This window comes from Dermochelys coriacea, chromosome 28 (assembly GCF_009764565.3).
Source record: "Dermochelys coriacea isolate rDerCor1 chromosome 28, rDerCor1.pri.v4, whole genome shotgun sequence".
NCBI lineage: Eukaryota > Metazoa > Chordata > Testudines > Dermochelyidae > Dermochelys > Dermochelys coriacea.
In genome coordinates this window covers 2,904,983-2,931,992 of record NC_050095.1, presented here as the reverse complement: position 1 = coordinate 2,931,992, position 27,010 = coordinate 2,904,983, and the positions used below count along the sequence as shown (strand labels likewise).

Here is a 27,010-nt window from a genome sequence, read left to right as displayed (position 1 = left end):
AAAGTCCCTCCACCTGACCAGGGACTTGAACCCTGGACTCTCAAATTAAAAGTCTGATGCTCTACCAACTGAGCTAGCCAGGTTCATATGGGAAAGGGGCAAGTTTGATACTGAAGAGAAACTAGTCAAGAAAAAGAGGGCAGGAAACAATACTGAAAACCTGATACTCTCACTCTCTTAGCAGCCCTAGTCCCAGCCTGTTCCTCCATCTGGCGCCCAGAGACCATCTTTTTTTAGTTAAATATTGGATCCAGGAGAAAACACAGTTATACAAAGCAAAACGAAATCACAGACAGAAATGCTATTGGAAATACAAAAAAAAGGAAAATGCAATCCCCATCACTTTATGGTGTCTGGGCCAGTCCTCCCTTGAGAGCACCTGCTAAGGTCCCTGTGTGCTTACAAGAACCCTGGAGAAACCCATACCAAATCCTGAACACGAAAAACAACTGCTCCCACTTGCCTCAGTAAAATCCTTTCCCTGCCCTCAGAGACCAGCAGGACGGAATCAAGGCCCATCCAGGTCCCAGAGCCGAGCCCAGCCCACGCCCAGCTCTGCTGGTGACTCACTGTGTTTTTCCACCTCAGCCAGCTGTTTAACAGTGACAGAAACCCGGTTAGCCACTGCTGTGGGGAACTGCCTTCGTCGCTGAAGATGCTCCTGACAGTGGATCTGCCAAAGGTGATACAGTGCTGTGGCATTGGTTAGGTGCAGTGTATCCCATGACACTCATCCGCTATACGGTGGCCCCTGCCGAGGGCACCCTTGCTGCACTGCAGCTGGTTCTGCTGGTGCCCTGTGGCTTGCCCTCATTTGTCCAGGAACAGGCCTAAGGCTAGTTGTAAATAATCCTGTCCAACCAAGTCTGGCAACCGCCATCATGGAGTCAGAAGTCCCCACACCTGCCAAGAAGAAAACCAGGCCACCAGAACATGGTCCATAGTCTCAAGCGATGCCAGAGCCTGACACAGCGCTCCTGGGCAGCCTTTGCTCTGCACATGCCGGACTTGCACATTTTCATGGAATGAGTTTCCCATGAAAGAGGCGCCACTGCACATCTCGGTACTTAAAGGGCACCTGTGCCATTTGCAAATACTTTAAAGCTCCTGTCAGTAAGTTCTGGTGACAATTGCTCACCTTCAGAAGAAGATCCCTAAAATTGGCCTGTATCACCCAGAGGTACATTGACCTCCATATGGATCAAGCCGAAGGCGGGCCTTGCTGCTGTGCCCACCACTGCTGTGAGGGCGGCCACTGTTGTGGCTGAAACCATCCTGCAAGCACTTTTCCACTGAAAAACCCATAGGACATAAGGGGGGAGTGGATGAACACCAGAGAGAAAGCGGGGGGCCCTCTTAATCTCCTCTCCCTTCTGCCACCATCGGCCAACTCAGACCCGGTGCTGCACCCAGTGGGCTTGAAAAAAATACGGACAGATCAGAAGACTCGGTTGCGTTCTTTGTGGTTGCCCCACTACTCCCCTCTGGCCTGCCCTGCCCTCCAGCTCAGTCACCTGCTGGAAATTGAAAAACAAAAAAGTAGCACCATAAAAGGCTTCAAAGCCCACCAGGCCCAACCCACCTTCAGTCCCAGGCACTAAAGGGCCCTTCCTAGGAAAGGTCAAGTCCTGAAAAGGAAAAAGGAATGTCAGGGAAGGTGTTGAAGAGGTGCTTTTTGAAGTTTTTTGGGGGTGCTATAACAGGAAAGGCTCATTATTGCTTGATGATGGATTTGAAGTCTGGATTCTTAGATTAAAAGCCTGGTGTTTTACCCACTGAGCTAGCCAGGCTAACCTGGAGTGGAGTAAGCTGGTGCAGAAGAGAAACTAGTCAAGAAAAAGAGAGCTGGAAACAAGAAAGGAAACCTGCTACTCTCGCTCTTTTTGCAGCCCTAGGACCGGTTGCTCCTCCTTCCAGTGCCCTGAGGCATTTTGCCATCACTACGCACAGGTCAACTCCATCCTCCCCAGACTCTAGAACATCCAGTTCGTCAACCTGACCACTCTTGCAGCTCTCCTCTTCAGCCCCGACTCATAGGGAGGCATATTAAGCCTCCCTACATCAGGCCTGCCCTTCAGCATTTCTGGCAAAAGACGAACACTGCGAAAGTGACTTTGGGCCAGTAGGTCAACCAATATGGCTGCCTGAAAGGCCAGGCTGCAACGCTGCTGCAGGACTCAGAAGAAATCCCACAGGCATCCCTTCCTACAGGGCTTTAGGAATGGCCAGCTTTCTGGATCAAATGTCCCTCTGTCGCTCAAGTCACAGCAGCTAGCACAGAAAAGGCAGGCTCCCATGTCATTTTTGAGAGTAAGACAATGCTACGGAGTTCCCGTTTTTTCAATGCAGGACAGTGCTGCAATGTCCCAGACTTGATCTCAGATTGGAAGATTTAAAGTCCTGAGCGTTCATTTTACAGCATGGGACAAGGGTCTACTTATATCTGAGGCTTTTGATGGTGTTTGTGTTTGATTATCTCACTCCCTCTAGCTCCTAGCTCCCTATCTCTACATTGTAGAGTTCAGAACACAGAAGGTTCTGCTGTTTTTAAAACCCTGCTGTGACGTTACACCCCATATTCTTCATGGAAATATGGTTATGATATGGATATGACATAACTAAGATATACTTTATGCAAGATGGCTCATGTGAGGTATCATGGGAAAGATTATGATTTACTGAATGTGTTTATCCAATTTGTAAGCATGTATCATTTTTGTATCTGAAGCTAGGAATATTGACCATGTCTCTGTATTTCGAATGTGCTACGTTCGATGAGGCCAAACAATGTTAGTGGCTTATTGGAGAAATGCACACAAGTATAATGATCATCCTTGGAACTGTGTGTAATAGAAACCTCTCAGAGATAGCTCTGCACAGTGGGAACTGTTTGACCCAGGTCAGATAGCGCTGCACAATGGGAACTGTTTGACCCAGGTCACAGCAAAAAAGCTTTCTAGAAAGTGAGGGGAAGATATAAAAGAGGGACAATGACAACATGATGGGGCCTCACTCTTCCTACAACAACACACCTGAAAGCACCTGAGGAACAAAGACTGACTTGTGAGAAGTGATGATCCCAGGCTAAGATCTTTAGCCTGTGTATGAAAACATGGAAAAGCCAAGGCAACCTGTGCCTTAAGAATCTGCCAGCCTGTTTATCACTCAGGGTGAGAATCTGCTAATTTGTATCCTACTTATCTAGTGTGTTAAGCTCAGTTTGTGGCTTTTGTTTATTTTCTTAGGTAATCTGCTTTGTTCTGTTTGTTATCCCTTGAACCACTTAAAATCTACCTTTTGTAGTTAATAAACTTATTTTTTTATTATTAAACCCAGTTTATGTAATTTGTAACTGGGGGGGGGGCAAGAAGTCATGCACCATCTCTCTTCACATTGAGGAAGAGGGTGGATTTTTATGAGCTTGCGCTGTACAGATTTTTCTATACAGTGCAAGACAGTATTATTTTGGGTTTATCTCCCAAAAGGGGTGTGAAAATGAGCGCTGGGGGAGTCCTCTCACACAGAGGACTCCCTGAAATTCCAAAAGAACCAGAGCCTCTGTAACTCCCTCTAATTGCAAAAGCTCCAGAAACATCAAAAATATCCCTAAAGCTCTAGGGATTCTGAAGGCTTTGCACCTGGCTTTATTCCTCCATACCCTTAGTGTAATGGGAAGGTAAGGAAGTTTTCCTTTCACTCCAATGGACCAAATGGTCATTCTAGGGAAACTGCAAGCCTTGAGGAGTAACCAAAAGTCAAGGAGGTTCCTACTGGGATGGCTCAAGCTCGTTGCAAATGAAGCATATTAAAATACTGACTGTATAAACAAGGACTTGAATCTTAATCCATCAGATTAAAAGTCTGTTCTGCTAGCAACTGGTCTATCCAGACTCATAAGAGAAGAAACCAAGATCATGTAGAAGAGAAACTAGACAGGCAAAAGAAAGGGGAAAAAACAGAGGAAGGCTGCATCTTTGTCTGCATAGGCCTACCCTATGTCCACTCCTCTGTCTTCTCTCCAGTGCTCTGAGGCATTTTTGCAGCCCCATACACAAGTAAAGTCCACCATCCCCCAATTTTAAAAGGCCCAGCTCATCAACCTGTGACACTTTCGCAGCCCTGTTCTTCATCCCTGACCAAATGGTATGAGTATTAAACCTCACTTCCTCAGACCCACCTTTCATCATTCCTGAGGAAAGACCAACACCGCCAATGGCAACACCGCCAAAGTGACTTTGACCCAGTCGGTCAAACATTAGGGCTGCCTGCAAGGCCTGCCATCCAGCTGGGGTGCAGGGCTCAGCAGAAATCCAACTCCTGTCTACTCATGGCCAGCCTTTGGGAGCTATTGTTTCCTCTCATGCTTAAGTCTCAGTAGCTGACAGGCAAAAACCCAGGCTTGTCCATCATTTGGGAGAGCATGATATAACCCCCTGAGCTCTCATTATTTCAAGGCGGGTAGATACCACAATGTTCAACTGGGAGTTACACTCCAATCACATATTTCCAAGCCCTGAGCACTAATCCTTATACTATGAGACCAGCATCTGCTATGCTTTACTCTGGAGACTTCTGATGGGGACACTTTCTTGGGACAAGTTTATTCCTTAATTTCTCAATGCCTTCATCTCCTATCTTCCTGTCTCTATGTTTCCTAAAGGGCTCAGCCCACATCCCTTTGCAACTCTCACAGAGGTCTTTTTTCCTCCAGATTCCTACAGTTATGGGAAAATAAGGAAGTTGACCCTTGAGTCCTGTGGACCAAAGGTCCCTTCCTAGGATTCTAGATGGCTTTAGGAGAAACCTAAATTCAAGAAGGATTCTCCAGGAGAAGGAACCTTTAGCTTCTTGTGCACAAAGCACATTGAAAAAAACCCCAGAGCTTGAATCTCAGACCTTCAGATTAATGTTTTGAGTTCAACCAATTGAGCTGCCCAGATTTATGAAGAAGTGAAACAAATTGGTGTGGAATAGAAGCTAGGTATGCAAAAGTGCAGGAAAAGCCACAGGAAGCCTGCATCTTTCTTGCCACAGCCCTAGCCCACACGTTGTCCTCCCTTATCCCTCCAGCACCCTGAGGCCTTTTTGTAGCCTTACACACAAGTGAAGTTTTCCCCCACTAAACTCCAACAGTCCCAAATCATCAATATGTGTAGTCTTGTATTCCTGCTCTTTACCCCTGCCAAATTGGTCTGTGCAGTAAGTCTCCCTCTCTGATGGCCCCACTAAAGCACTTTAGCTCAAAGTATAAAACTGCAGGTGGGAACCCACAGTTGGGCCTAGAGGTCAACCAATAGGGCTGCATACCTTATGCCAGCCAGTCCAGCTGCAGGACTCAACTCAAATGCAGCTATCACACTTTCCTGTATCTCTCTCCATTTCTGATTCTGGTATCAAGTGGCTCATGAACAATGTATGCATCATGGTCTTGAACACATCCGGTGGGGAGGGGGATTGTGAATGATGAAGTAATGGGTCCTTAATGTGGGGTTTCAGAAGTGCTTAATGGAAAACTAGGATTATGCAGAGGATATGGGGTAAGTTGAATTCAAAGGAGACTGGGTGAATTTGCCAGCTTACTTGGTAGGGCCCAAAGAACTTGTAGTCTACTTTATGAGTTAGCCTGTTCCTGTGTAGGTTTTTCATGGGGAGACATTCCTTCTCACCTACCATAATGGCAGAGCCTTCTTCTCTTCAATGGGCTGTATATTGTTTGTAGATCTTCTTGGTGTTCTCCAGGTGAACTTTTATGTCATCTTAGGTTTGATGTTTGTGTTGTATTCAGTCCAGGGCTGCTGTATTTTGGGAAGTTGCAGGTAATTCCAGGTAGAACCAAGAGTGGAACTCATTGTTTGAAATAAAAGGGCTTTGCCACTACATTACTGTCCACAAGCTTTCCCTGAGGTTGCAGCAAGGACTAGTTGTGCTGGTGGAAGTTTATGTAGCATCTAACATACTGCTCCAGGATCTTGTTGGTTCTCTCTACCTGACTATTCATCTAAGCGCGGTAGGCAGAGGAGAGGCAGAATTAGATATCCAAAATCCAGACAGCTTCTCACCAAAAGTGGGATAAATTGCACACCTTGGTTGGAGATGATGTGTTCTGGGAGGTCATGTAGGTGGACACCTTATTCCACCCAGAGCCAGGCAATTTCCTAGGAGTATGGTAAGCCAGTGCATGGGATGAACTATCCCATCTTTATGCGGTGGTTCACTACTGTCAGAATGGCCATGAACCCATTGGATAATTCTACCACAAAATTGAAGGTGATGGCTGTCCAGGGGCCCAGTGGAGTCTTAAGTGGTTGCAGGAGTCCAATGGAGTTATTGGGATGTGCCTTGCAGCAAGCACATACACTGCAAGAGACCACATAGGCTTGCATTGTGGCCAGCATTTGAGGTCACCAGAGGACATGGGAGACAAGGGTGCTGAGCTGAAATTTTGGAAATAAAAAGAGGTCATCAAGTCCTTGGGTGTTAAATTTAAAATCCCTGGGAGATCTCAGCAATGGGCCGTGTTTGTACGTGAAAGGGTGCATGGCTAATGGTTAATGAATTCCAAAGTAAAGCCTAGAACTCTGTCCTTCAGACACAGAAAAAATTCTTATGCATTTTCAATGTCCCCTTCCAAGCTTTGATTGGTTTAAAGCATGGCCCACTAACACATAGAATCATGGAAAATTAGTATTGGAAGAGACCTCATCCAGTCTAACCCCCTGCTCAAAGTAGGACCAACCCCAACTAAATTATCCCAAGTCAGAGTTTTGTCAAGACGGGCCTTAAAAACCTCATTTACTCTATGAACCTCATTTACTCATTACCTCATTTACTCTACATTTACGCGATGAACAACACTGTTGCTGACAGCTTTTCATGTCCATTAAAACCCTTCAAACCAGACTGACAACCTCAGCTGGGCGTGAGTGAGCAACATCACAACTGAATTGGCTGATCTCCAATCAGATCCACAAGGGTTCTGACCCATGTTGTATACTGAAAGATACATGACTCAATATCTCTTTTATTCATTTTTTAAAACTTTTTATTCTGACAAAGTTACAATAAAATGCTAACATACTACATTGTATGTTACTTATTCAGGACCAGGGTAATATTTCAAGACCCTGGCTAAAGATTGTGGCTTGCTGACACCTCCTCCTCTGAGTCCAAGAGAATATATGACAAAATTGCTAAATAGCTATCCTCTTTTTTGGCACTTCTCTTGCTTATGTAGTTGATATCAAAGTTTTCCACTAAAAGAACAGTCCATATTTTTATATACTCAATTTTGTAGGAGAAAGCAGGTCACATTTTTCCAAGAATGTTCAATACAGAGTCTAACTGAAAGCAATAAAGATGAATTCATCTGGCATTCTGTTTGAAAGGCAGATCCTTTACTGCAGCATTAAGTGAGCCTTTGAGAGTATCGCTAGGAAGCCATCATTGTATTATTAGAGGAATCGCTTTAATAATTTCCTCCCCAAACCATCTTGTGCTTGGACATAACTTCCACATAAAGTCATGGATTTGTAGGAAATGAAGAAGCTCGAGAGGCAAAAAGAGGCCCAAGAAGGCAGCTCACTTGGTAGATTGGAAAGACCATGGTGATGTAAATGATTCAAACAGCCTGAAAGGCCAGTATGTGGGAATTAGAAAAAGTATTAAGGAATTTTGTTTGATCTGCTCTAGATAAAGTTTTTATGGTGTTTATCTCCCTTGTGTATTCTCTGATGATAAATAAAGGCTGAGCTCTGATGGAAGCTTGTCCCACAAGGAGCATCTCTAGGGGCTCTCTCCTGTGTGGATTCTTTCATGTCTAATAAGGGCTGAGACCTGAGAGAAGTTTTTCCCACACTCACAGCATTCATAGGGGCGTTCTCCGGTGTGGATTCTCTCATGTGTAATAAGGTGTGACTGCCGAGTGAAGGTTTTCCCACACTCCCAACATTCATAAGGTCTCTCCCCCATGTGGATTCTCTTATGGTCAAAAAGCCCTGAGCGGCTACTGAAGTTTTTCCTGCACTCACGGCATTCATAGGGTCTCTCTCCTGTGTGGATCCTCTGATGTGCAATAAGGGATGAACTCTGGCTGAAGGTTTTCCCACACTCACAGCATTCATAGGGTCTCTCTCCTGTGTGAGTGCTCTGATGCGTAACAAGGGTTGAGATCCGAGCGAAGCTTTTCCTGCACTCATGGCATTCGTAGGGTCTCTCTCCCGTATGCGTCCTCTGATGTGTAATAAGGGATGAACTCTGACTGAAGGTTTTACCACAGTCACAGCATTCATAGGGTCTCTCCCCTGTGTACCCTCTCATACCTAACAAGGGTTGAGCTCCGAGTGAAGCTTTTTCCGCACTCACAACATTTGTAGGGTCTCTCCCCTGTGTGAATTCTCTGATGTTCTATAAAGTGTGAGCGGCTACTGAAATTTTTCCCACACTCAGTGCACGTGTTGTTTTGCTCTCCTGTGAGGATTCTCTTCTGGGCTGTGGTTTCCTTCTGAGTTTCCTGGTAATTAATGGATTTACTCATTTTCTCCCCTGTCTTGTTTCCCTGCTCTCTCTCTGGCCTGTGCTTACTCTCACAGGCTTTTTCCTCCACATGACGCCTGGACACATTCCCTTTGGATCTTTGTGAAAATCCTGCATGTGGTTCCACTTGCTCAGCATCTTGCTGCTGAGGATTCTGCTCCTCGTTCTCATTCAACATCCCATCACCTGCTGGGATAGAGGGAGAAATCTCAGAAACAGGGATGGAAAAGGGGAGAACAAACCAAAATAAATGCTACAGAGTCAGAAAAAAATCAGGATCAGAATCCCACCAAATCCTTCCCTGCACAGGAGAGAAGAGTGCATAAAATCTGTTTCTACAACTCATCTGGGGTGGGAGGTCAAGTTGGGAACTACGACCAGGGGTCTGTTGTTATGGGAAGGAAGCCATGAGCGATATCAGCCATGCGGATATGACTCCTGCTGGGAACAATCCTGAACTCAGAGAGCTAACAAGAGTCTTTGTAGGGAATCCCAGCTGTTTCCTTCAGGCACACCCATCTTTTAAGCTGATTTAATGATTCCTCACCTGGGCAGGCATTCCTCCAGATCTCTCTTTCATCTGAGCCCTGGACTTCTGGCACCCCTAGCTTTTCTCCTTGTTCCAGCTGGGAGATCACATCAACTTTGGAAACAGGAAATTCTGCTCAGAGAAAAGAAAACAAGTGAGATCAGGTGAGTTCATAGGAAATTTGTCACAATAAAATGTTCTATTATTTTAACTCCAGACTATTTTAAAGCAGTAATAGCCTGGGGCCACCTACCTAGGTCCTCAAATGTGTAGGATACTCTGCTTAATGAGGGATTTAATTATCCCCATGTCTGCTGGGAACATACACGGCCAGACACTAATCATTATTTTTAGTAAAAGTCATGGACAGATCACAGCTCCCATGAATTTTTGTTTATTGCCTGTGACCTGTCTGTAACTTTCACTAAAAATAACCATGACAAAATCTTAATCACATCTAAGGATTCTATCAAGTTCTGCCAAAAATTTAGGCATTTTTGAGCAATTTCCAATGGTAGATGTTGACCAGCAGCTATTGTGTGATCCCAAAAGGCGCCTTCTTGGAATTTTTGCCTGTATGCCTCATACAGCATGGCTGACCATAGCATGCCAGGCCATGGGTATACTCTATCCAACATTTGTGAGGTAACTTTACCCTAGCAGACAGCATTGACAAAGCAGCCATAATTCTCAGGTATCCGTTCAACAGATCAGACAGCTATGTCAAAATCTCTGACAAGTGAGTTTGCTCTCTTGAAGCTGAAGCGACTTTGAAATGGAACAATGATGGGAACGACAGCATCGATTACCTCAATTCAAATAGGGTGGTGTTGTGATCTTAGAACTGAGTCTAACACCAATTTGCTACATATATCAACTCACGTAGCACTAGATCAGGGTTATTATACCCGTGATTCGACCACGGGTTAAAAGAAGTTAGTTAAAAGAAGTAAGTACCTTTGGGTCATGAATTAGGGTCAGCTAATGAACAACTGCCCATGTCTCAACCAAGATTCCATCAGCAGTGTTCTCTGTATAGTCCCATTATGAAAGTTATGGCTGTGGAAATCACCAGTTGATTCATGGCAAACTTCATTATTGTATGGGTGTGTGACAGGGTGGACTAAGTCCAGAGGCCCCTGCTGAAGGCCTGGTGACCCTGCCCCAACTCTGCCCCAGAAAAGAGCAGAGGAAAAGTCCTCCAGGTGGCCTAGAGTGGCTGCAAGAGAAGCAGCCAATCAGAAGGACTGCAGGAGCAGCCAGTTAGGGGCTAGGAGGGCCATATAAAAAGCAAGCAGCAGACACAGTGCTGTCAGTTATTACCTGGAGTTGGAAGAGGGAGGACTTTTGATACGGTCTCCCACAGTATTCTTGCCAGTAAGTCAAAAAAGTATGGATTGGATGAATGGACTATAAGGCGGATAGAAAGCTGGCTAGATCATCGGGATCAATAAGTAATGATCAATGGCTCGATGTCTAGTTGGCAGCCAGTATCAAGTGGAGTGCCCCAGGAGTTGGTCCTATGGCCAGTTTTGTTCAACATCTTCATTAATGATCTGGATGATGGGATGGACTTCACCCTCAGCAAGTTCACGGATGACACTAAGGTGTGGGGAGAGGTAGGGATAGGATCCAGAGTGACCTAGGCAAATTGGAGGATTGGGCCAAAAGAAATTGGATGAGGTTCAACAAGAACAAGTGCAGAGTCCTGCACTTAGGTGACAGAAGAATCCCATGCACTGCTACAGGCTGGGGACTGACTGGCTAAATGGCAATTCTGAAGAAAAGGACCTCAGGATTACAGTGGATGAGAAGCTGGATATGAGTCAACAGTGTACCCTGGTTGCCAAGAAGGTGAACAGCATATTGGGCTGTATTAGTAGGAGTAAAAAGAACGAGAAGTACTTGCGGCACCTTAGAGACTACTGTATTTTCCACTCCATGCAGCCGATGAAGTGGGTTTTAGCTCATGAAAGCTTATGCCAAAATAAATTTGTTAGTCTCTAAGGTGCCATAAGTACTCCTCGTTCTTTTTGCTGATATAGTCTAACACAGCTACCACTCTGAAACCTGTAATTTGTAGGAGTATTGCCAGCGGATCGAGGGAAGTGATTATTCCCCTCTATTCAGCAGAGGGTTGGGATTGGTCCTGCTTTGAGCAGGAGATTGGACTAGATGATCTCCTGAGGTCTCTTCCAACCCTAATCTTCTATGATCCTATGACTGGGTTCATGGATGGCTGGAAGAGCAGCAGGACCATGGACAGCTCAGTGTGCACTGGACCAAGCCCAGGGAGGGCTGCCAAAGACCAGGGGAGCTAAGAAACTGCTCCCAGCTGGCTGAGAAGATAGAGTAAGGACTGAGACCAGAGCCTAGCCAGACCATGCGAGGGTACTGTGATGGGCCCTGTTGGTCTGGTTAGAGACTGAGCCCATGGATGGCTGCTGAAAAGGACACACCAACTGAAGGTACCGTGATGTACCCCTGTTGGACTGTTATAGAAGACAGTGTGTCTGGGAAGGAAGCCTTGGTTGTATGGCCTCATACTAGGGGCCATGAGAAAGAAGGTAGAGACTCTATTCCCTGGAAGGGGTTTGTTTGTTTGGTCCACCTACAGATAGTGTGGGTGACTCAGCCAGAGGGCTGAGTCACTAAAGACCCACCATCGGCCTGGGGGTGGAGGGGCTCTTGCGAGAAGTGGGTGCCACCCATATTCCAAACAATAACAGCAGGCTCACACCTAATGATAACGGGGCTCTCGCAAGAGGCGGGTGCCAACCCCATTATAGGCCTTGGCTGGCAGCGTGGTATTTTGGGTAAGATCCAAACTAGTATTGATCTGTGTAGTGAGGCAGAGTGGCCTCCCTCTGGACTGGAGAGAAAGGAATCAGTACACTCCCCTTGGTGGGCAGAGGCAAACCTGCCCCACCCCGCCCACTCTCACCGGAAGAACCAGGGCTGGACAGGATGTATAAAGGAAGGGCTCAGTTGAATGGGAGCCAGGGAAGGAGAAGGACTTCTCGACGTTGCTGTGGCACCCAGGAGCTGAAACTGTGCTCTGTAGCACCCTGCCCCTGGAGGAGACAGACCCAGAAGGGGAGGTAACGGGACTACCATCCACTGTGTACCCAGAGGACCTGTGGATCTCAGAGATACCAAACCCCAGAGAGGTAGGAAGTAGCCCAGGGGCAGCCAACAACTGTCCAACTAAGTGGCTGACTGCTTCTAAATCAGCATGTTGCAGCTGGATCCCCACTGACCCAGTGGCAGACCACTCCACCTCAGTCAGGGCCCTGGGCTTGAACGCAGTAGAGTTGGGCAGGCCTCCATTCCCCTACCCCTGCCACCTCACTCCTGGGGTGGCTGATGCCCCACCATAGGCCAGAAGGCCTGTGTGAATCTACCATCCGCCAAGCTAGGATGCTCTCACTCCTTCCAAAGCCCCAGCACTGTGTGGGTGCTCAACCCTTCCAGAACCCCTAGACTGTGTGGGTGCTCACCCCTGCCTGAACTCAGAACTGAGAGTTTGCTGGCTGGCTGCCTTAGCCAGGAGGCTTAGGCTTTAGGTTAAAAGTTATGTATAGAAATATATAATATGAAATTATCTTCTGTTTAATCTGTATTCTGCATGTCCCATATTTAAAATGAACTTTTTTTCAGTAGGATTCTTTGGTACTAGATTAGACAGCACTAAAGCCTTACATATGTGATTTTTGAATACACTTCCTCAATGTGGGGAAACAATGTGCTCCCTGCTCTGCCCACCCAAAGGGTGAAAGCTCCAGATTGTGTGTGTTAGCTGGCTGCCTGGCCAGGAGGCTTAGGTTACAGTCTACTCCCTGCTCAGCCCCACTCAAGGGGCTAGAGCTCCGGACTGTTAAATACTGCCAGCCCCAGCTGAGGGGCTGCAAGGGGCTACCCAGTGCTCTGCCCTGCCTGAGGGTGGGGACAAGAACACCAGACTATTGTTGCTTGTTTGCCTCTGTCAGACAGGCCCAGAACTATAGACTACTTATGGCTCGGCCCACTGGTGTGACCCAAGCCCGAGGGTTACCATCCAATATGATGAGGCAGCGTGGCCTCCCTCCCCACTGGAGAGCGAGGGATCACTGCAATCTGGTAATGTAACTGGTGCTTTGGGAAGCAGAAGAACATTTTGTATAGTGAGTAGAGTTTTAAGTAACTTCTCATTTTACCGGATCTATTTGCTGACTGGGAGCCAGAGCCTGGAATGCAGTAAGGAGGCTGTGTCATTTATTTTTTTCAGCTTCTTGACAGGAGCAGTTTGTGGCTGGTTGGTGAATCTAACTACAGTGTTAACTATCAGTTCTGGGAGAATCTGCTCTTCTTTTTGCAGCCTGCACTGACCTTGGCATTTGCAGTGTGGGCTACCCTAGGCACCTCGGGTCACAACTTTCTAGAGCAGGGTTTCTCAAACTGGACTAGTACTCCAGGAGGTCCGCGAGTCATATCTGGGGCTGCCAGTCCCACCGATCAACTCCTCCCTCTCCATCCCAGGGCCTCCTGCATGCTGCGGAAAAGCTGCTCAGCGGCATGCAGGAGGTGTTGGGAGGGAGGGGCCGGAGTGGGGATGGGGTGCACTTGGGGGAAGGGGCAAAAAAAAAAGGGGGGGAAGAAGAGGGGTGGAGTGGGGATGGGAAGAGGTGGGGCAGACCCTTGGGGGAAGGGGTGGAGTGGGGGCGAGGCCTGGGGCTGAGCAGGTGGCTTGGGGGTCCGTGAAAAATTTTAAATCAAAATGGGGGTCCTTGGGTTGCTAAAGTTTAAGAACTGCTGTTCTAGAGGATGAGTTAGTCATACACAAGCTATTCAGCTGATTACAGCAGTCAGACAAGGTGGTCTAATACTCCCTTCTGGCCATAAAATCGATGAATTTATAATCGATATGAGGAAGAACTAAGGGAAGATGCTGCTGTTTTGTTCCACAGGTTGGAATCCCAGCATTTATCGGCACGCCCTCCAGCTGTGTGCACTGTGCCAGCTGTAGCTGTAATTGGACGTGGGAGGGATTAGTTGCAATAGCATGGGAGAGCTGGGACCGTCATAGGAAGAGAGGTGCCTGTGGACCGAGTAGGCCTCCTTTCAGGGCTCAGTGTTGTTGGTTGTATTAGTAAAGGTGCACAGAGTGTGTTCTTGCTACGGGTCTGTCAGTAGTTTGGTGGCATACATGCTAGTGGTTCGCAGGGCCCAGTGAGGTTAAAGGGGTGGTAACATTTTGCAATTCTGAGATATTTGACACTGTGCGATACTGCTCCTATGCTCCGTTCCCAGAGCGTCCTGTAGCAGGGGAGGGTAGAGTGGTCCTGAATGTGTCAGGGGCCTGTCGGGGTGATGCTGAAACAGGGCAGAGTAGAGATGGCATTGTGGGGGTAAAATAAACCTTAAACTCTTAATTTCCCCTTCCAAGAACCAAGGGGACAGGAACCCTTACCCAGCGAGGTCACATTCTCATAGTTCTCCTGCATGACGTCTCTGCAGAGGGCTCTCTGAGGGGGGTCCAACAGAGCCCCCTCTTCCCTGGTGAAATACACAGCCACCTCCTCGAAGGTCACCAGTCCCTGAAGGAGCAAGAGTCCAACACTCAGGACCTGCTGCCCCACTCACAGCCCCACTATTCATGACACACCAGGGCCAATTAATTGGAAGTCTAAGGAGGCACAGAGTCAGAGCATCCAAGAGGCATCAGGGTGAGGGGAGAAAAAGAGTCCCACTTCCCTCCTAGCAGACAAAGGCTGGCAGGGTCTTCACACTCATCACACAGCTAGCCAAAGGCTGATGCAGGAGATGGACCCCTATAAAGCTCCAGGCCCCCTGGTATGAATCCCAACCTCCCCCCATTGCCAGCAGCCAGATGGGAAGGGATGGGGCATCTCCCCTAAGCCCCTCTGGTCAGTGACTCCTTCATATCTCAGAGCAGCCTCCACTTCGTAGGTTCATGCTCCAGCACTGGCAGCTTGGGAAGTTATCCGAGCCCAATCCAGGGCGTCACTTTCCTGTTCCACGGAGAAGGAATTTCCACCATAACCCCCAGGGTTATAATCTAGTCCCCAAGTAAAAACAAGTTCCAGCAGGTTTGTCACCCACTGTTCCCCTCCCTTTCTCCAACCTGTGCACAGGTGCTGACTTCCTCTTCTCACCCACCTGCCACTCTCCACCCTCTACCAAGCCCTTCCCAGCTGTTTGGCCGTCGGTGCCTATGACCCTGTGTATTTCCTGCCCCCTCCCACCTCAAGATTGAACTCCCCAGAAGTTCCCACCTCCTGTGTGTTTTCTGCCCCCTCTCCCTTTAGCAGGAACCCACCACAACTCCCTTGGAATCCCTACCAGAGCCTGCTCTTCTGCAGCCATTTCCCTTCCCCGTCTCCTTGGAGGATGAGGCAATCTGGAGCTAAAAGGGGGTGTTATTCTGCAGCCTGTCCGGGAGAGAGGGAGAACTGGTGAGAGTCCAGAAGGGACTTTAGTTCATTCCACATCTTGATTCCGCCTAGCTCCTTCCCTGCAAACAGATGTTCCAGACACTCATGCTGGGAACATCATCAGTCATTCTATGACTTTATTACAGCACATACACAAACCCGTCCCCAACAGGACTGAACCTGCTGAGACATTTTCCAACCCTGTCATGCTCCCTGAGGGCAGCATGTTCCCCCTGCAGCACGGGAACTAAGCAGAGGCAGGTATCGGACAAAGTCCGCTCAGGTGCAGTAAATGAAATGAAATTTGCCGGAGATGTGAAGGATCAGAACATTGTACCGACGTGAATGGCCTCCAAGGCTGGAGTGACAGGAACGGGATGAAATTCAATAGTACAAAGTGCAAGGTCACACACAGAGCATCTAATAATAAGAATTTCTGCTACAGGCCGTGGCTGGAAGAGACAGAGGAGGAAAGAGACCTGGGTGTGTGGGTGGATCACAGGTGATGATGAGTAAGGCTCCATGTTTGTCACTCACCTCTGTGACTTCTGCAGAAGCCCTTGTAGCTGGCCTGGGAGCCTCCTGAGCAGCTCGGGCAGCCCCTGGGCCAGTCACACCGGCTACTGCTGGGGCAGTCTTGGGCCCCCCTCCGCCTCCCAGCAGCAGGAGTTTGGGTGTGGGGAGGCTCAGGACTGGGGATTGGGGTGCGCAGCAGTGCTTACCTGGGGGGGGGGCTCCCCGGAAGGGTGACAGGAACTCCTCTCCCTCAGCTCCTAGCTCCACATGCTGCCTCCACCCGCAGGCACTGCCCCCCACTAGACACGGTTCCCAGCCAATGGGAGCTGAAGAAATGGGGCTGGGGGTGGAGCAGAGGCAACATGTGGAGCTAGAAGCTGGAGGTTGCCGCTTCCCTGGAGCCAGGTAGGGAACCTGCCCCAGCCCTGCCAACCCTCACCCTTCCAGCACCCGTGGAACCCCCAGGGCCACCCCCCACAAGTTTTAGTCAGGGGTATATAGTAAAAGTCATGGGCAGGTCATGGGCCATGAATTTTTGTTTCCTGCCCATGGCCTGTCCATAGGGTGACCAGACAGCACATGTAAAAATCGGGACAGGGCATAGGGGGTAATAGGAGCCTATATAAAAAAAGATCCAAAAATCGGGACTGTCCCTATAAAATCAGGACATCTGGTCACCCTACTTGTCCATGACATTTAGTAAAAATACCCGTGACTAAAACGTAGCCTTAACTATGAGCCACCAAGGTCATGTGGCTGTGGAAAAAGGTGCATTGGACATATTTATGCATTGCACATATAAATAGCTATTCGTTCCATCAAAATAGGAACTAATATGCCAGTGTGAAAATATATTTAAAAAAACCCTAAAACATTTAAACTAATTTTTGTCCTCAGTCAGTATCCTGAAATTGTTGCTGTATTGTTAGCCTTAAAATCAGCTGTAAAAAAATAATTGTGTCAACTTTCATATTATGTAGAAATTCAAACTATGTGATGCGTAGCTTCCTGTTTTATCTTCACACCTGGCATAACAATAAATTCTAAAGTGCTAAAAGAAAACAAACACTTTAAACTAATTAAAATAATAAATTAATTGGTTAAAAAATAAATGAACCGTTTAATTTAAAAACAGAAAAAAATCACTCATATGCAAATAAGCAAACTCATCTAAACAATAAGAAAGCTAACACACTTGCCAAAAAAGTGCATTAAATAGTGTGGCAAGTGAAAATATTAACTCATGTTCAATCAATAAACTTTCAATTAAAATAAATGTTTTTAAGGGTTTGCCAAAAGAAAAGTAAAACCAAAGCCTCTGTGAAAGAAAGAAAGAAAGAAAGACTGATCTCTATTTTAATATTAAATAGTAAAAAAAAAAAAGTTCATAAACACATTTAACCTTTAAGCTTTTAAAATCAATACAACAGGTTACCAACAGGAAAGTGTGAGAAACACAGATATACACTACAGCAGCTCCCTCTTCATTCGAAATTAGAACATATTCAACCCAGGGATCTTGTCCCATTCGTAGCCAGTCTGTATCCATTGTCCCATCTCTCATTCAAGGTCAGTCTCAGGTGAAGCCCAGCTGTATCCTCTATAGACCTTCTGTCCCCCACCTACTGTGGCCATTTTCAATCACCCATTTGAAGCTGCCTGACGGCTCAGCCTATCGACATTTCATCTTTGTCTCACCCTGTTTCACACCTTTCAGGTGCTTGTTCCTTGCCCCAAAGGGAAACACACCAGTGAGATCAGGATTTGCTCTGAATTCACATCAGATGTCACAGCAGGAGTGAATTGGGCAGTCACAGGGCTCACCCGGCTTCACATTGTTCCACAGCTTCCAGGTGCACATTGGGGCTGGAGGCCGTGATGCCCTGTCGCTAGCATGGTTATTGGTCTGAAATCTCCCCATGGCCCATACATACCTGTGTCGCTCCCCAGCTCCAGTCGCAGCATCTCTAGGGGAAGGAGAGGACGGGAGAGATGAGAATTCAGGCCCTCACACTCATGGAGAAATCCCCATTGGTTGTTAATGTAACTTCTTTTAACGACGAGATGGTGACACAGAGAGCCTGCCATTAGCAGCCGCTGCAGACAGAGCCAGCCCCACAGAGCTACTCCATGGGGAAGGGCGACACACTGAGCAGGGGCTGTGAGATGGAGCCCGGGGTCAGTAACATCACGAGAGACCCGGACTCCTCCCCAGGGCCAGGGTCGCTCTAACCAGAGGAGATGCCACCCCCAGACTCCAACTCACCTTTGAATCCCTGCAGCACCTCCTGCAGGTAGGCACTTTTCAGAGAGAAATGGCTGAGTCTCTTCTCCAGCTCCACAAACCCCGGCTCTGGCTTCCAGAACGTCCCATCCTCTCTGCTGGGGAAAGGAGGAGGGGTGAGAAATGAGCCCGATCCCCATGCCAGCAATTAGTTACTGTTCTCTATTAAGTCCTTTATTGTCATGATCAGTATCATTCAATGGGAGAACACCACCGCCCCCACAAACGATTAGGGCCCCTGCTATTTCTACCTATTGTTCCCTTCCTTTCCCCACCCTCCTTTCTCCATTTTTCTCTCTCCTCATTGTCGCTGTGTCTCTCCTCTCCCTCTTCCCACCCCTCAAAGCTTCACTTCCACCCCCTCCCCGTTCCACCAGTGACCAGCCATGGAATATTGAATGTTGATATTAGAGTGTCCTCATGTCAGTTGACACGCCGATGAGATCAACAGAGGGCAAAGGAGTTCACACCTCTCTGAGCCATGGGGTCGGCAGACCCTGAAAGGCAACCTTGTCTCCGTTCGCATTGGGAGGGTTTCTTTGTAACCAGGAGGCCTTGACACTTACTTAAAAAAAAATTGGAAACCTGAGTTTTTGCACACTGTGAATACGTGATGTGGCCACATAAACCTGTCAGACAGACCGGGTCTAGCCCATGTGTCTGACAGCCCGGATGGGACCTCATTAGCTGTCATATATTCATAGATTCATAGATTCATAGATACTAAGGTCAGAAGGGACCATTCTGATCATCTAGTCCGACCTCCTGCACAGCGCAGGCCACAGAATCTCACCCACCCACTCCTATGAAAAACCTCACCCATGTCTGAGCTATTGAAGTCCTTAAATCATGGTTCAAAGACTTCAAGGAGCAGAGAAGCCTCCCTCAAGTCAACCATGCCCCATGCTACAGAGGAAGGCGAAAAACCTCCAGGGCCTCTCCAATCTGCCCTGGAGGAAAATTCCTTCCCGACCCCAAATATGGCAATCAGCTAAACCCTGAGCATATGGGCAAGATTCACCAGCCAGATACCCAGGAAAGAATTTTCTATAGTAACTCAGATCCCATCCATCTAATATCCCATCTCAGGGGATTTGGCCTATTTACCCTGAATATTTAAAGATCAATTACTTACCAAAATCCCATTATCCCATCATACCATCTCCTCCATAAACTTATCGAGTAGAATCTTAAAGCCAGATAGATCTTTTGCCCCCACTGCTTCCCTTGGAAGGCTATTCCAAAACTTCACTCCTCTGATGGTTAAAAACCTTCGTCTGATTTCAAGTCTAAACTTCCTGGTGGCCAGTTTATACCCATTTGTTCTTGTGTCCACATTGGTGCTGAGCTGAAATAATTCCTCTCCCTCTCCTGTATTTATCCCTCTGATATATTTATAGAGAGCAATCATATCTCCCCTCAACCTTCTTTTAGTTAGGCTAAACAAGCCAAGCTCTTTAAGTCTCCTTTCATAAGACAAGTTTTCCATTCCTCGGATCATCCTAGTAGCCCTTCTCTGTACCTGCTCCAGTTTGAATTCATCCTTTTTAAACATGGGAGACCAGAACTGCACACAGTATTCTAGGTGAGGTCTCACCAGTGCCTTGTATAACGGTACTAAAACCTCCTTATCCCTACTGGAAATGCCTCTCCTGATGCATCCCAAAACCGCATTAGCTTTTTTCACAGCCATATCACATTGGCAGCTCATAGTCATCCTATGATCAACCAATACTCCAAGGTCCTTCTCCTCTTCCGTTACTTCTAATTGATGCGTCCCCAACTTATAGCTAAAATTCTTGTTATTAATCCCTAAATGCATAACCTTACACTTCTCACTATTAAATTTCATCCTATTGCTATTACTCCAGTTTACAAGGTCATCCAGATCCTCCTGTATAATATCCCGATCCTTCTCCGAATTGGCAATACCTCCCAGCTTTGTATCATCTGCAAACTTTATTAGCACACTCCCACTTTTTGTGCCAAGGTCAGTAATAAAAAGATTAAATAAGATTGGTCCCAAAACCGATCCCTGAGGAACTCCACTGGTAACCTCCCTCCAACCTGACAGTTCGCCTTTCAGTAGGACCCGTTGCAGTCTCCCCTTTAACCAATTCCTTATCCACCTTTTGATGTTCATATTGATCCCCATCTTTTCCAATTTAACTAATAATTCCCCATGTGGCACGGTATCAAATGCCTTACTGAAATCTAGGTAAATTAGATCCACTGCATTTCCTTTATCTAAAAAATCTGTTACTTTTTCAAAAAAGGAGATTAGGTTGGTTTGGCACGATCTACCTTTTGTAAAACCATGTTGTATTTTGTCCCATTTACCATTGACTTCAATGTCCTTAACTAATTTCTCCTTCAAAATTTTTTCCAGGACCTTGCATACTACAGATGTCAAACTAACTGGCCTGTAGTTACCCGGATCACTTTTTTTTCATTTCTTAAAAATAGGAACTATATTAGCAATTCTCCAATCATTCGGTACTATTCCTGAGTTTACAGATACATTAAAAATTCTTGCTAATGGGCTTGCAATTTCAGGTGCCAATTCCTTTAATATTCTTGGATGAAGATTATCTGGGCCCCCTGATTTAGTCCCATTAAGCTGTTTCAGTTTCGCTTCTACCTATGATATGGTAATATCTACCTCTATATCCTCCTTCCCATTTGTCATGCTACCATTATCCCCAAGATCCTCTTTAGCCTTATTAAAGACTGAGGCAAAGTATTTGTTTAGATATTGGGCCATGCCTAGATTATCTTTAACCTCCACTCCATCCTCAGTGTTAAGCGGCCCCACTTCTTCCTTTTTAGTTTTCTTCTTATTTATATGGCTATAGAACCTTTTACTATTGGTTTTAATTCCCTTTGCAAGGTCCAACTCTACTCGACTTTTAGCCTGTCTCACTTGATCCCTACATGTTCTGACCTCAATTAGGTAGCTTTCCTTGCTGATCCCTCCCATCTTCCACTCCCTGTATGCTTTCTGCTTCTTCTTAATCACCTCTCTAAAATGCTTGCTCATCCAGCTTGGTCTACAACTCCTTCCTATGAATTTTTTCCCCTTTCTTGGGATACAGGCTTCCGATAGCTTCTGCAGTTTTGATTTAAAGTAATCCCAGGCCTCCTCTACCTTTAGATCCATAAGTTCTTCAGTCCAATCCACTTCCCTAACTAATTTCCTTAATTTTTGAAAGTCAGCCCTTTTGAAATCAAAAACCCTAGTTGCAGATTTATTTTTGTTAATCCTTCCATTTAGTTTGAACTGAATTAGCTCATGATCACTTGAGCCAAGATTGTCCCCTACAACCATTTCTTCTATGAGGTCCTCGCTACTCACCAAAATTAAATCTAAAATGGCATCCCCTCTAGTCGGTTCAGCAACTACTTCATGAAGGAATCCATCAGCTATCGCATCTAGGAAAATCTGAGCCCTATTATTATTACTAGCACTGATCCTCCAGTCTATATCTGGGAAGTTAAAGTCTCCCATGATCACGCAGTTTCCATTAGTATTTACTTTATTAAAGACATTAAAAAGGGCTCTATCCATATCCAAATTAGATCCCGGAGGTCTATAGCACACCCCAAGCACTATCGTAGGAGAGGCTTTACTAGTTTTCTTCCCCAATGTAATTTTTGCCCAGACAGACTCTGTCTTATCCATTGCATCACTTCTTATTTCTTTACATTCTACCTCATCATTGATATACAATGCTACTCCACCCCCTTTACCTTTGTTTCTGTCTTTCCTAAAGAGCACATACCCTTCAATACCTGTAGTCCAGTCATGACTACTATTCCACCATGTTTCTGTTATCCCTATAATATCTGGTTTCACTTCCTGCACCAGTAGCTCTAGTTCCTCCATTTTGTTACCTAGACTCCTCGCATTGGTGTACAAACATCTTAATTTTTGCTGTTTGGCCTCGCTCACATTTTGTACCCTATCAGGCACAGTCATTCTACATCCAGTATAACCTATTAGACTAGTAGCCACACCACCCTCACTCCTTATATACATTCTCCTACCCATGGCTGTATCCATTCTTACTTCATCTTCTTCCCTCTCAATGCTAAAATCTGGCGTGGAGATTTTCTGGACATCTCCCATCCATCTCCCCCCAATTCCTAGTTTAAAGCTCTCTTTATCAGTTGTGCCAGCCTCGATCCTAGAAGTCTATTTCCTTCCCTACTGAGATGAAGTCCATCCCGAGAGAACTGACCTCTGTCCATGAATGCCTCCCAGTGGTCATACATCCCAAAGCCCTCCTTATAGCACCACTGCCTAAGCCATCTGTTGACAGTCATAATCTTGTCAGACCTTTGTTGCCCTTCTCTAGGAACAGGAAGGATCCCGCTAAAGATCACCTGAGCCTCAATTTCCTTAAGCGTCTTCCCCAGCCTAGCATAGTCTCCCTTAATACTTTCCAGCGAGAATCTAGCCGTATCATTTGTTCCCACATGAAGGATAATTAGGGGATTCTTTCCCGCTCCCTTTAGGATCCTTTTCAACCTCAGGTCTACATCCCGTATCTTAGCACCCGGAAGACAGCACACCCTTCTATTCTCAGGATCAGCTCTAGTTACAGGCCTGTCTATTCTTCTCAATAAAGAGTCCCCGATCACATAGACCTGCCTTTTCCTGGTGACAGTGCTATTCTCCAGTGTCTCCCCTGTTCTCTCTTGCTGCAAGTTCTTTCCATTCCTATTTTCCCTTACAATCTTCTTCAACCCATCCTGTATCCTCCTGGGGCTCAAATTTGGTGTAGTCTCCCTTGACTCTTCCCCTTTTTCTATAGGGCTAGCCTCTCTTCTCTTCTTCCTTACCCTTCCACCTTCAGCGACTACCTGCTGAGCCCCTTCATTTTCCAACTCTGGAAACCTGTTCCTAAGCTCTATTTCTCCTTCACTAGCCCGTCTTTTTCTCTGCCTGGTTCTTTGAGTCACATGTTTCCACTGACCACTTTCCTCATCCAGTCTCCCCTCAAAATTCCCCAGCCCTGCTTCCATCCGTGAGTCTGAGCTTTTCCCTTCAGATACCTCATATCTTTGCTCCATCATCTGCTCAAACCCCTTCCTAAACTCAACCAGACTTTCCACCTGCATCTCCAAACCTCGGATCTTTTCCTCCATCAGCTCTATCAGATGGCATTTCATGCAGACAAAACTCTTACCGGTTCCCCCCTCCAGGATCATGTACATACCACAGCTTCCACATCCAGTCATCCTCAATGTGTCTTTCACTGCAGGAGTCACTCCCACAGATGCCTCTGTATCTGTCATCTCCTTCCCACCTAATTCCTGTTAATCTGGGAAACAGGAGCCACACCAAAAAGACCACACACCCCCCAGCAAAAGCAAACCCCAAACAAGCACCACAAGCCAAACTCCCCTTGCAAACTCCCACTCAAACTCCCCTGTTTAGAGCTCTGTTTGCTAGCTCCTGTGCCGCTGCAGCTGTCAGAGTAATAGGTTCTGCCCCTTGCTGAGGCAGCTGCTAGGGGAGACGTGATCACAGGCACCAAGCCAGCATGTCACACTGCAGGGGCAGGGGCACTCTGTATTTAGTGCAGTTTCCAAATGTAGCTGAGCATGAGGGGGAGTGAAATATTGCCGGGGACTCACCTGCTCCCAGTGCTCCCAGCACCCTGGAGAAGGAGAAAAAGAAGAAGCAAGTCAGAGGGGTTGTCCCAGGCTGGGGAGCTCTCCTGCTTTCAGACACTCGGGTTCATTTTCCCAGACCAGCTTCCATCCCCCAAGCAGGGACTTCTGCTCTCAGCAGCCCCAGCAATCCCTGCTGGGGGTTTGCCATTAGAGAAGGATTCTCCCCAGGCACTTCACAGAAAGAAAATGTTTCTTTGCCTTGAGAGTCAAATTCCCCTCAGTACTGAGAGACTCACAAGCCCCTGACCCCATTAACCCATGGTGAACAGGGCCTTAGGCCAGGCTCAGGACCATGGCATGGGGGCAGGGGGTTTCACCCTCCAAGTGCAAATGCAGACAGACATTTGCAGGGCAGGAGAGAAGGTCTTGGGGTTGCAGCACCCAGGATTCCCGGGACCCATCCCCAGCTCTGTCGCAGACTCATGATGTGACCTTGGGCAGGGCTCTGCCTCACTTTCCCCTTTTGTCCCATAGGGATAATGGCCCTGACCCCCCTTTGTAAAGTGCTTTGGGGTCTAAGGCTGAGGAGCTCCTATAGGAACACTGCGTATGATCATTGCGATGACAGTCTGACCTGCAGGGACTGGCTCAGCAGCTGCTGCCTCTTCTCTCCTCCCCGCTCACTGAGCAGGGAAATCTCCGAGGACAGTCTGCAGACGCCCTCATCCCTTCTCTGGACAATGGCTCTCTCTAGCTCTCCCAGCCGGGACAGCAGCCGCTGCTCCTGCTCCTCCAGAAACCCTCGCAGCTCCTGCCACTCCCAGACCATCTTCTGCCTCTCGGCGTCTGTCTGTTTCTGCAACAGGGAGAGGGTGGGTTGGTAACAGGGGAGAACCATAAATGTGCCTCCAGGCAGGTGGGGAAGTTATTTACCAGAGCCACAGGATCTCTTGTGGTGGCTCATAGGAAGCGCATTTAGACCAGGAAGGGTGGTGGATCAAGGCACGGGTGAGCTGTGCATCATCAACAGGAGGGCCTGCTCCCCCGCAAACTTCATCAACTTGCACTTAGCCAAACTCTCCATCTCTGCAGCCCACATTTCATCTCTGTCCTCCCCATCCCCCCAGGTGCTGGAAAGGCTCCCCGGTCACTGTGACATGCACACAGCCCGTGGGCAGGGGCTCTGGGCTCACATAGACTGACCCTCTCCTGCCCAGCAGCTTCCTGCACCCTAAGGGCATCATGTCACCCCCATGTCTGACCCTGCAGGCTCCCTGGGCTACAGTGGGGATGGTTCCCTTGCTGAGCCTGGCAGGCCGGGCCCTGCATTCACCGTCACTCAGGGCACTGGGATCCCAGGCAAACCCAGGCCCTGGTCATCTACCAGCAGCTCCTCCACTTTGGCTGCTTCTCTCTCTTTTCCCAGAGGGGCCCGATGCTCTTCTGGGGGCTCCTGGAAGAGGTCGGGGAGGGGGTTACAAACCGCTACAAACGGCCTCACAACGGCCAGATTTCAGGGCCCATCCTGCCCTGCAGATGCCTGAGCAGAGTCCCTGGGACGCACTCAGACTTTTATTCCAGGTCTTGTTCAACCTCAGCCAGGAAGCTCTGAGACAGGCTGGTGAAAGGGGCACCAGGTTTTCTAGAGAAAACAAAGGACCCCTGGCTGAAGTGACAGGGGTGCAGCCTCCAGCTGCAAACATCCCCAGGCCCTGCTCATACCCAAGTTACAAAATCCAGACACCAGTTTCCACAGCTCCAACCCACCCCCACACAGACACACACTCCCCAAGTGCAATATCTGAACATGCCCCACCCCTGACACCCCCAAAACTCCCAGCTCCAAAGAGCCCCCAAGCCCCACCATCCCCAGCTGTTTCCCACACCCCATAGCCGGCTCTGATCCCCAGATCCCTCCCCCAGCTGGTTCCATCCCCTCGCTCCGGGGCCCAGCCCGGGCTCCGAGCTCTGCAGCCCAGCCGGGCTCCGGGCCCCTCCTGCAGCTCCCGGGCTCCGTCGCACGGGCCCCGCAGCAGGGGCTGCTCCGCTCCGCCCCGTCCGGGACACTCGCCCTCCGCAGCCCCTCTGCGGCCGCGGGGAGCTGGGGACCCGGGAAGGGAGCGAGCCAGGCAGCAGGGCCCGGCCCCTCCCGGCAGGAGCGTGTCCGCCCCACGGTGTCCCCGGCCCCCGCCGCCCACCCGAGCCCTGCCCGCGGACCCACCGCGCTGCCCCGCGGGCTGCAGGGCTGGAGCAGCCTCCACGCTGCGCTCCCGGCCCCGGCCATGGCCCTTGTGCAAACCCCAAGGGCTCCTGCCCGGGCTGCTGCACACGGAGGGGGGTCTCCTCCCCAGGCCCGGCTCGGAGCCGCCCCTCCGTGTGCACCGGCGGGGCAGGAGCCCTTGGTGCGGGCCCCGCGCAGGGTGTTTGTGACACGCGGGGAACCCAGCGCGGAGCCCCCGAGCCCCGCAGCGAGCTGGTCTGAACGTGCCCCTGCCCGCGGGGGGGGGGGGGGATGCTCAGTAGCCGGCTGCTGCCCTTGCTCTGCGGGGGGGGGGGGGGAATCTGCTCCCTGCCGCTCATGGGGGGAGGGGGTTAAGGGGGAAGATCGGAGGGGAGGGGGCACGGGACAGTCAAACAGGGGAAGGAGAGGAGCCAAGGGGCAAAATCGGGGCCAGGGAGCATCGTTAAGAACTGAGCAATGCACGGCAAGACAGTGGCAGAGGGGAAACCTGGCGCAGGGAGGGACACAGGGGACCAAAGTCACCACAAAGGGGGTGAGCCATCTGCATTGTTTGCAAAAAATACCGGTTAAGGCGGGAGGCAGAGGGACTTTTTGGGCCCCCCTCCCTGTCTTCAGGACAGTGCAGGTACAGCGTCCTAGCCGCTTCCCGGGCTCTTTTCTTAAAGGCACTTTGCATCCCAGTTGCTGGACAAAGCAGCTTCTTCCCTGTCGGAAATGACGCGCTGAGCTGCTAAAGGAGGCTGGACACTCACCCCTGCAAACATTGTCATTGTCATACGGTGGTTTTAGTGTTTCAAAGGATCCCTTATCAGTGTATATGTCTGCACAGAGCCTTATAGCCGTAGGCAGTA

At 48.4% G+C, this 27,010-nt stretch overlaps 4 protein-coding genes, 1 non-coding gene and 1 pseudogene across 7 annotated transcripts in view; 2 read left to right on the top strand and 4 right to left on the bottom strand.

Annotated features, from left to right (window-relative positions):
• Positions 1-27,010, bottom strand: part of LOC119849428 (zinc finger protein OZF-like) — a 776,365-nt gene that overhangs the window by 277,920 nt on the left and 471,435 nt on the right. The gene's annotated exons all lie outside the window — the stretch shown is intronic.
• Positions 1-27,010, top strand: part of LOC119849371 — a 1,398,949-nt pseudogene that overhangs the window by 931,601 nt on the left and 440,338 nt on the right.
• LOC119849376 (zinc finger protein 420-like) overlaps positions 1-27,010 on the bottom strand; it is a 3,142,523-nt gene that overhangs the window by 2,880,412 nt on the left and 235,101 nt on the right. The gene's annotated exons all lie outside the window — the stretch shown is intronic.
• The window catches only part of LOC119849401 (zinc finger protein 883-like), a 273,312-nt gene that overhangs the window by 75,303 nt on the left and 170,999 nt on the right, over positions 1-27,010 (top strand). The window lies entirely within an intron of this gene.
• Positions 11-83, bottom strand: TRNAK-UUU. Its single transcript has one exon. It is a non-coding gene; the product is annotated as a tRNA-Lys (tRNA).
• Positions 7,025-25,277, bottom strand: LOC119849379 (zinc finger protein 251-like). The gene is made up of 9 exons (XM_043503878.1): positions 24,851-25,277; positions 24,552-24,773; positions 23,939-23,961; positions 18,278-18,393; positions 17,946-17,978; positions 15,404-15,492; positions 14,511-14,637; positions 9,080-9,193; positions 7,025-8,721 (listed from the first exon to the last, which is right to left on the bottom strand). Exons 2-9 carry the CDS (start codon positions 24,744-24,746, stop codon positions 8,285-8,287), a joined length of 1,134 nt encoding a protein of 377 aa, XP_043359813.1. The 5' UTR covers positions 24,747-24,773; positions 24,851-25,277; the 3' UTR covers positions 7,025-8,284.

What these genes read in the sequence shown, in the direction of transcription:
- LOC119849379 (XM_043503878.1), bottom strand. Translation starts at nt 24,746, where the DNA reads ATGGTCTGGGAGTGGCAGGAGCTGCGAGGGTTTCTGGAGGAGCAGGAG. An exon ending in CTGCAGAAGAGCAGGCTCTG is followed by an intron (nt 14,638 to 15,403) that starts GTAGGGATTCCA and finishes TTGCTCCTTCAG; the next exon opens with GGACTGGTGACCTTCGAGGA. An exon ending in CTGGAGGAATGCCTGCCCAG is followed by an intron (nt 8,722 to 9,079) that starts GTGAGGAATCAT and finishes CCTCTATCCCAG; the next exon opens with CAGGTGATGGGATGTTGAAT.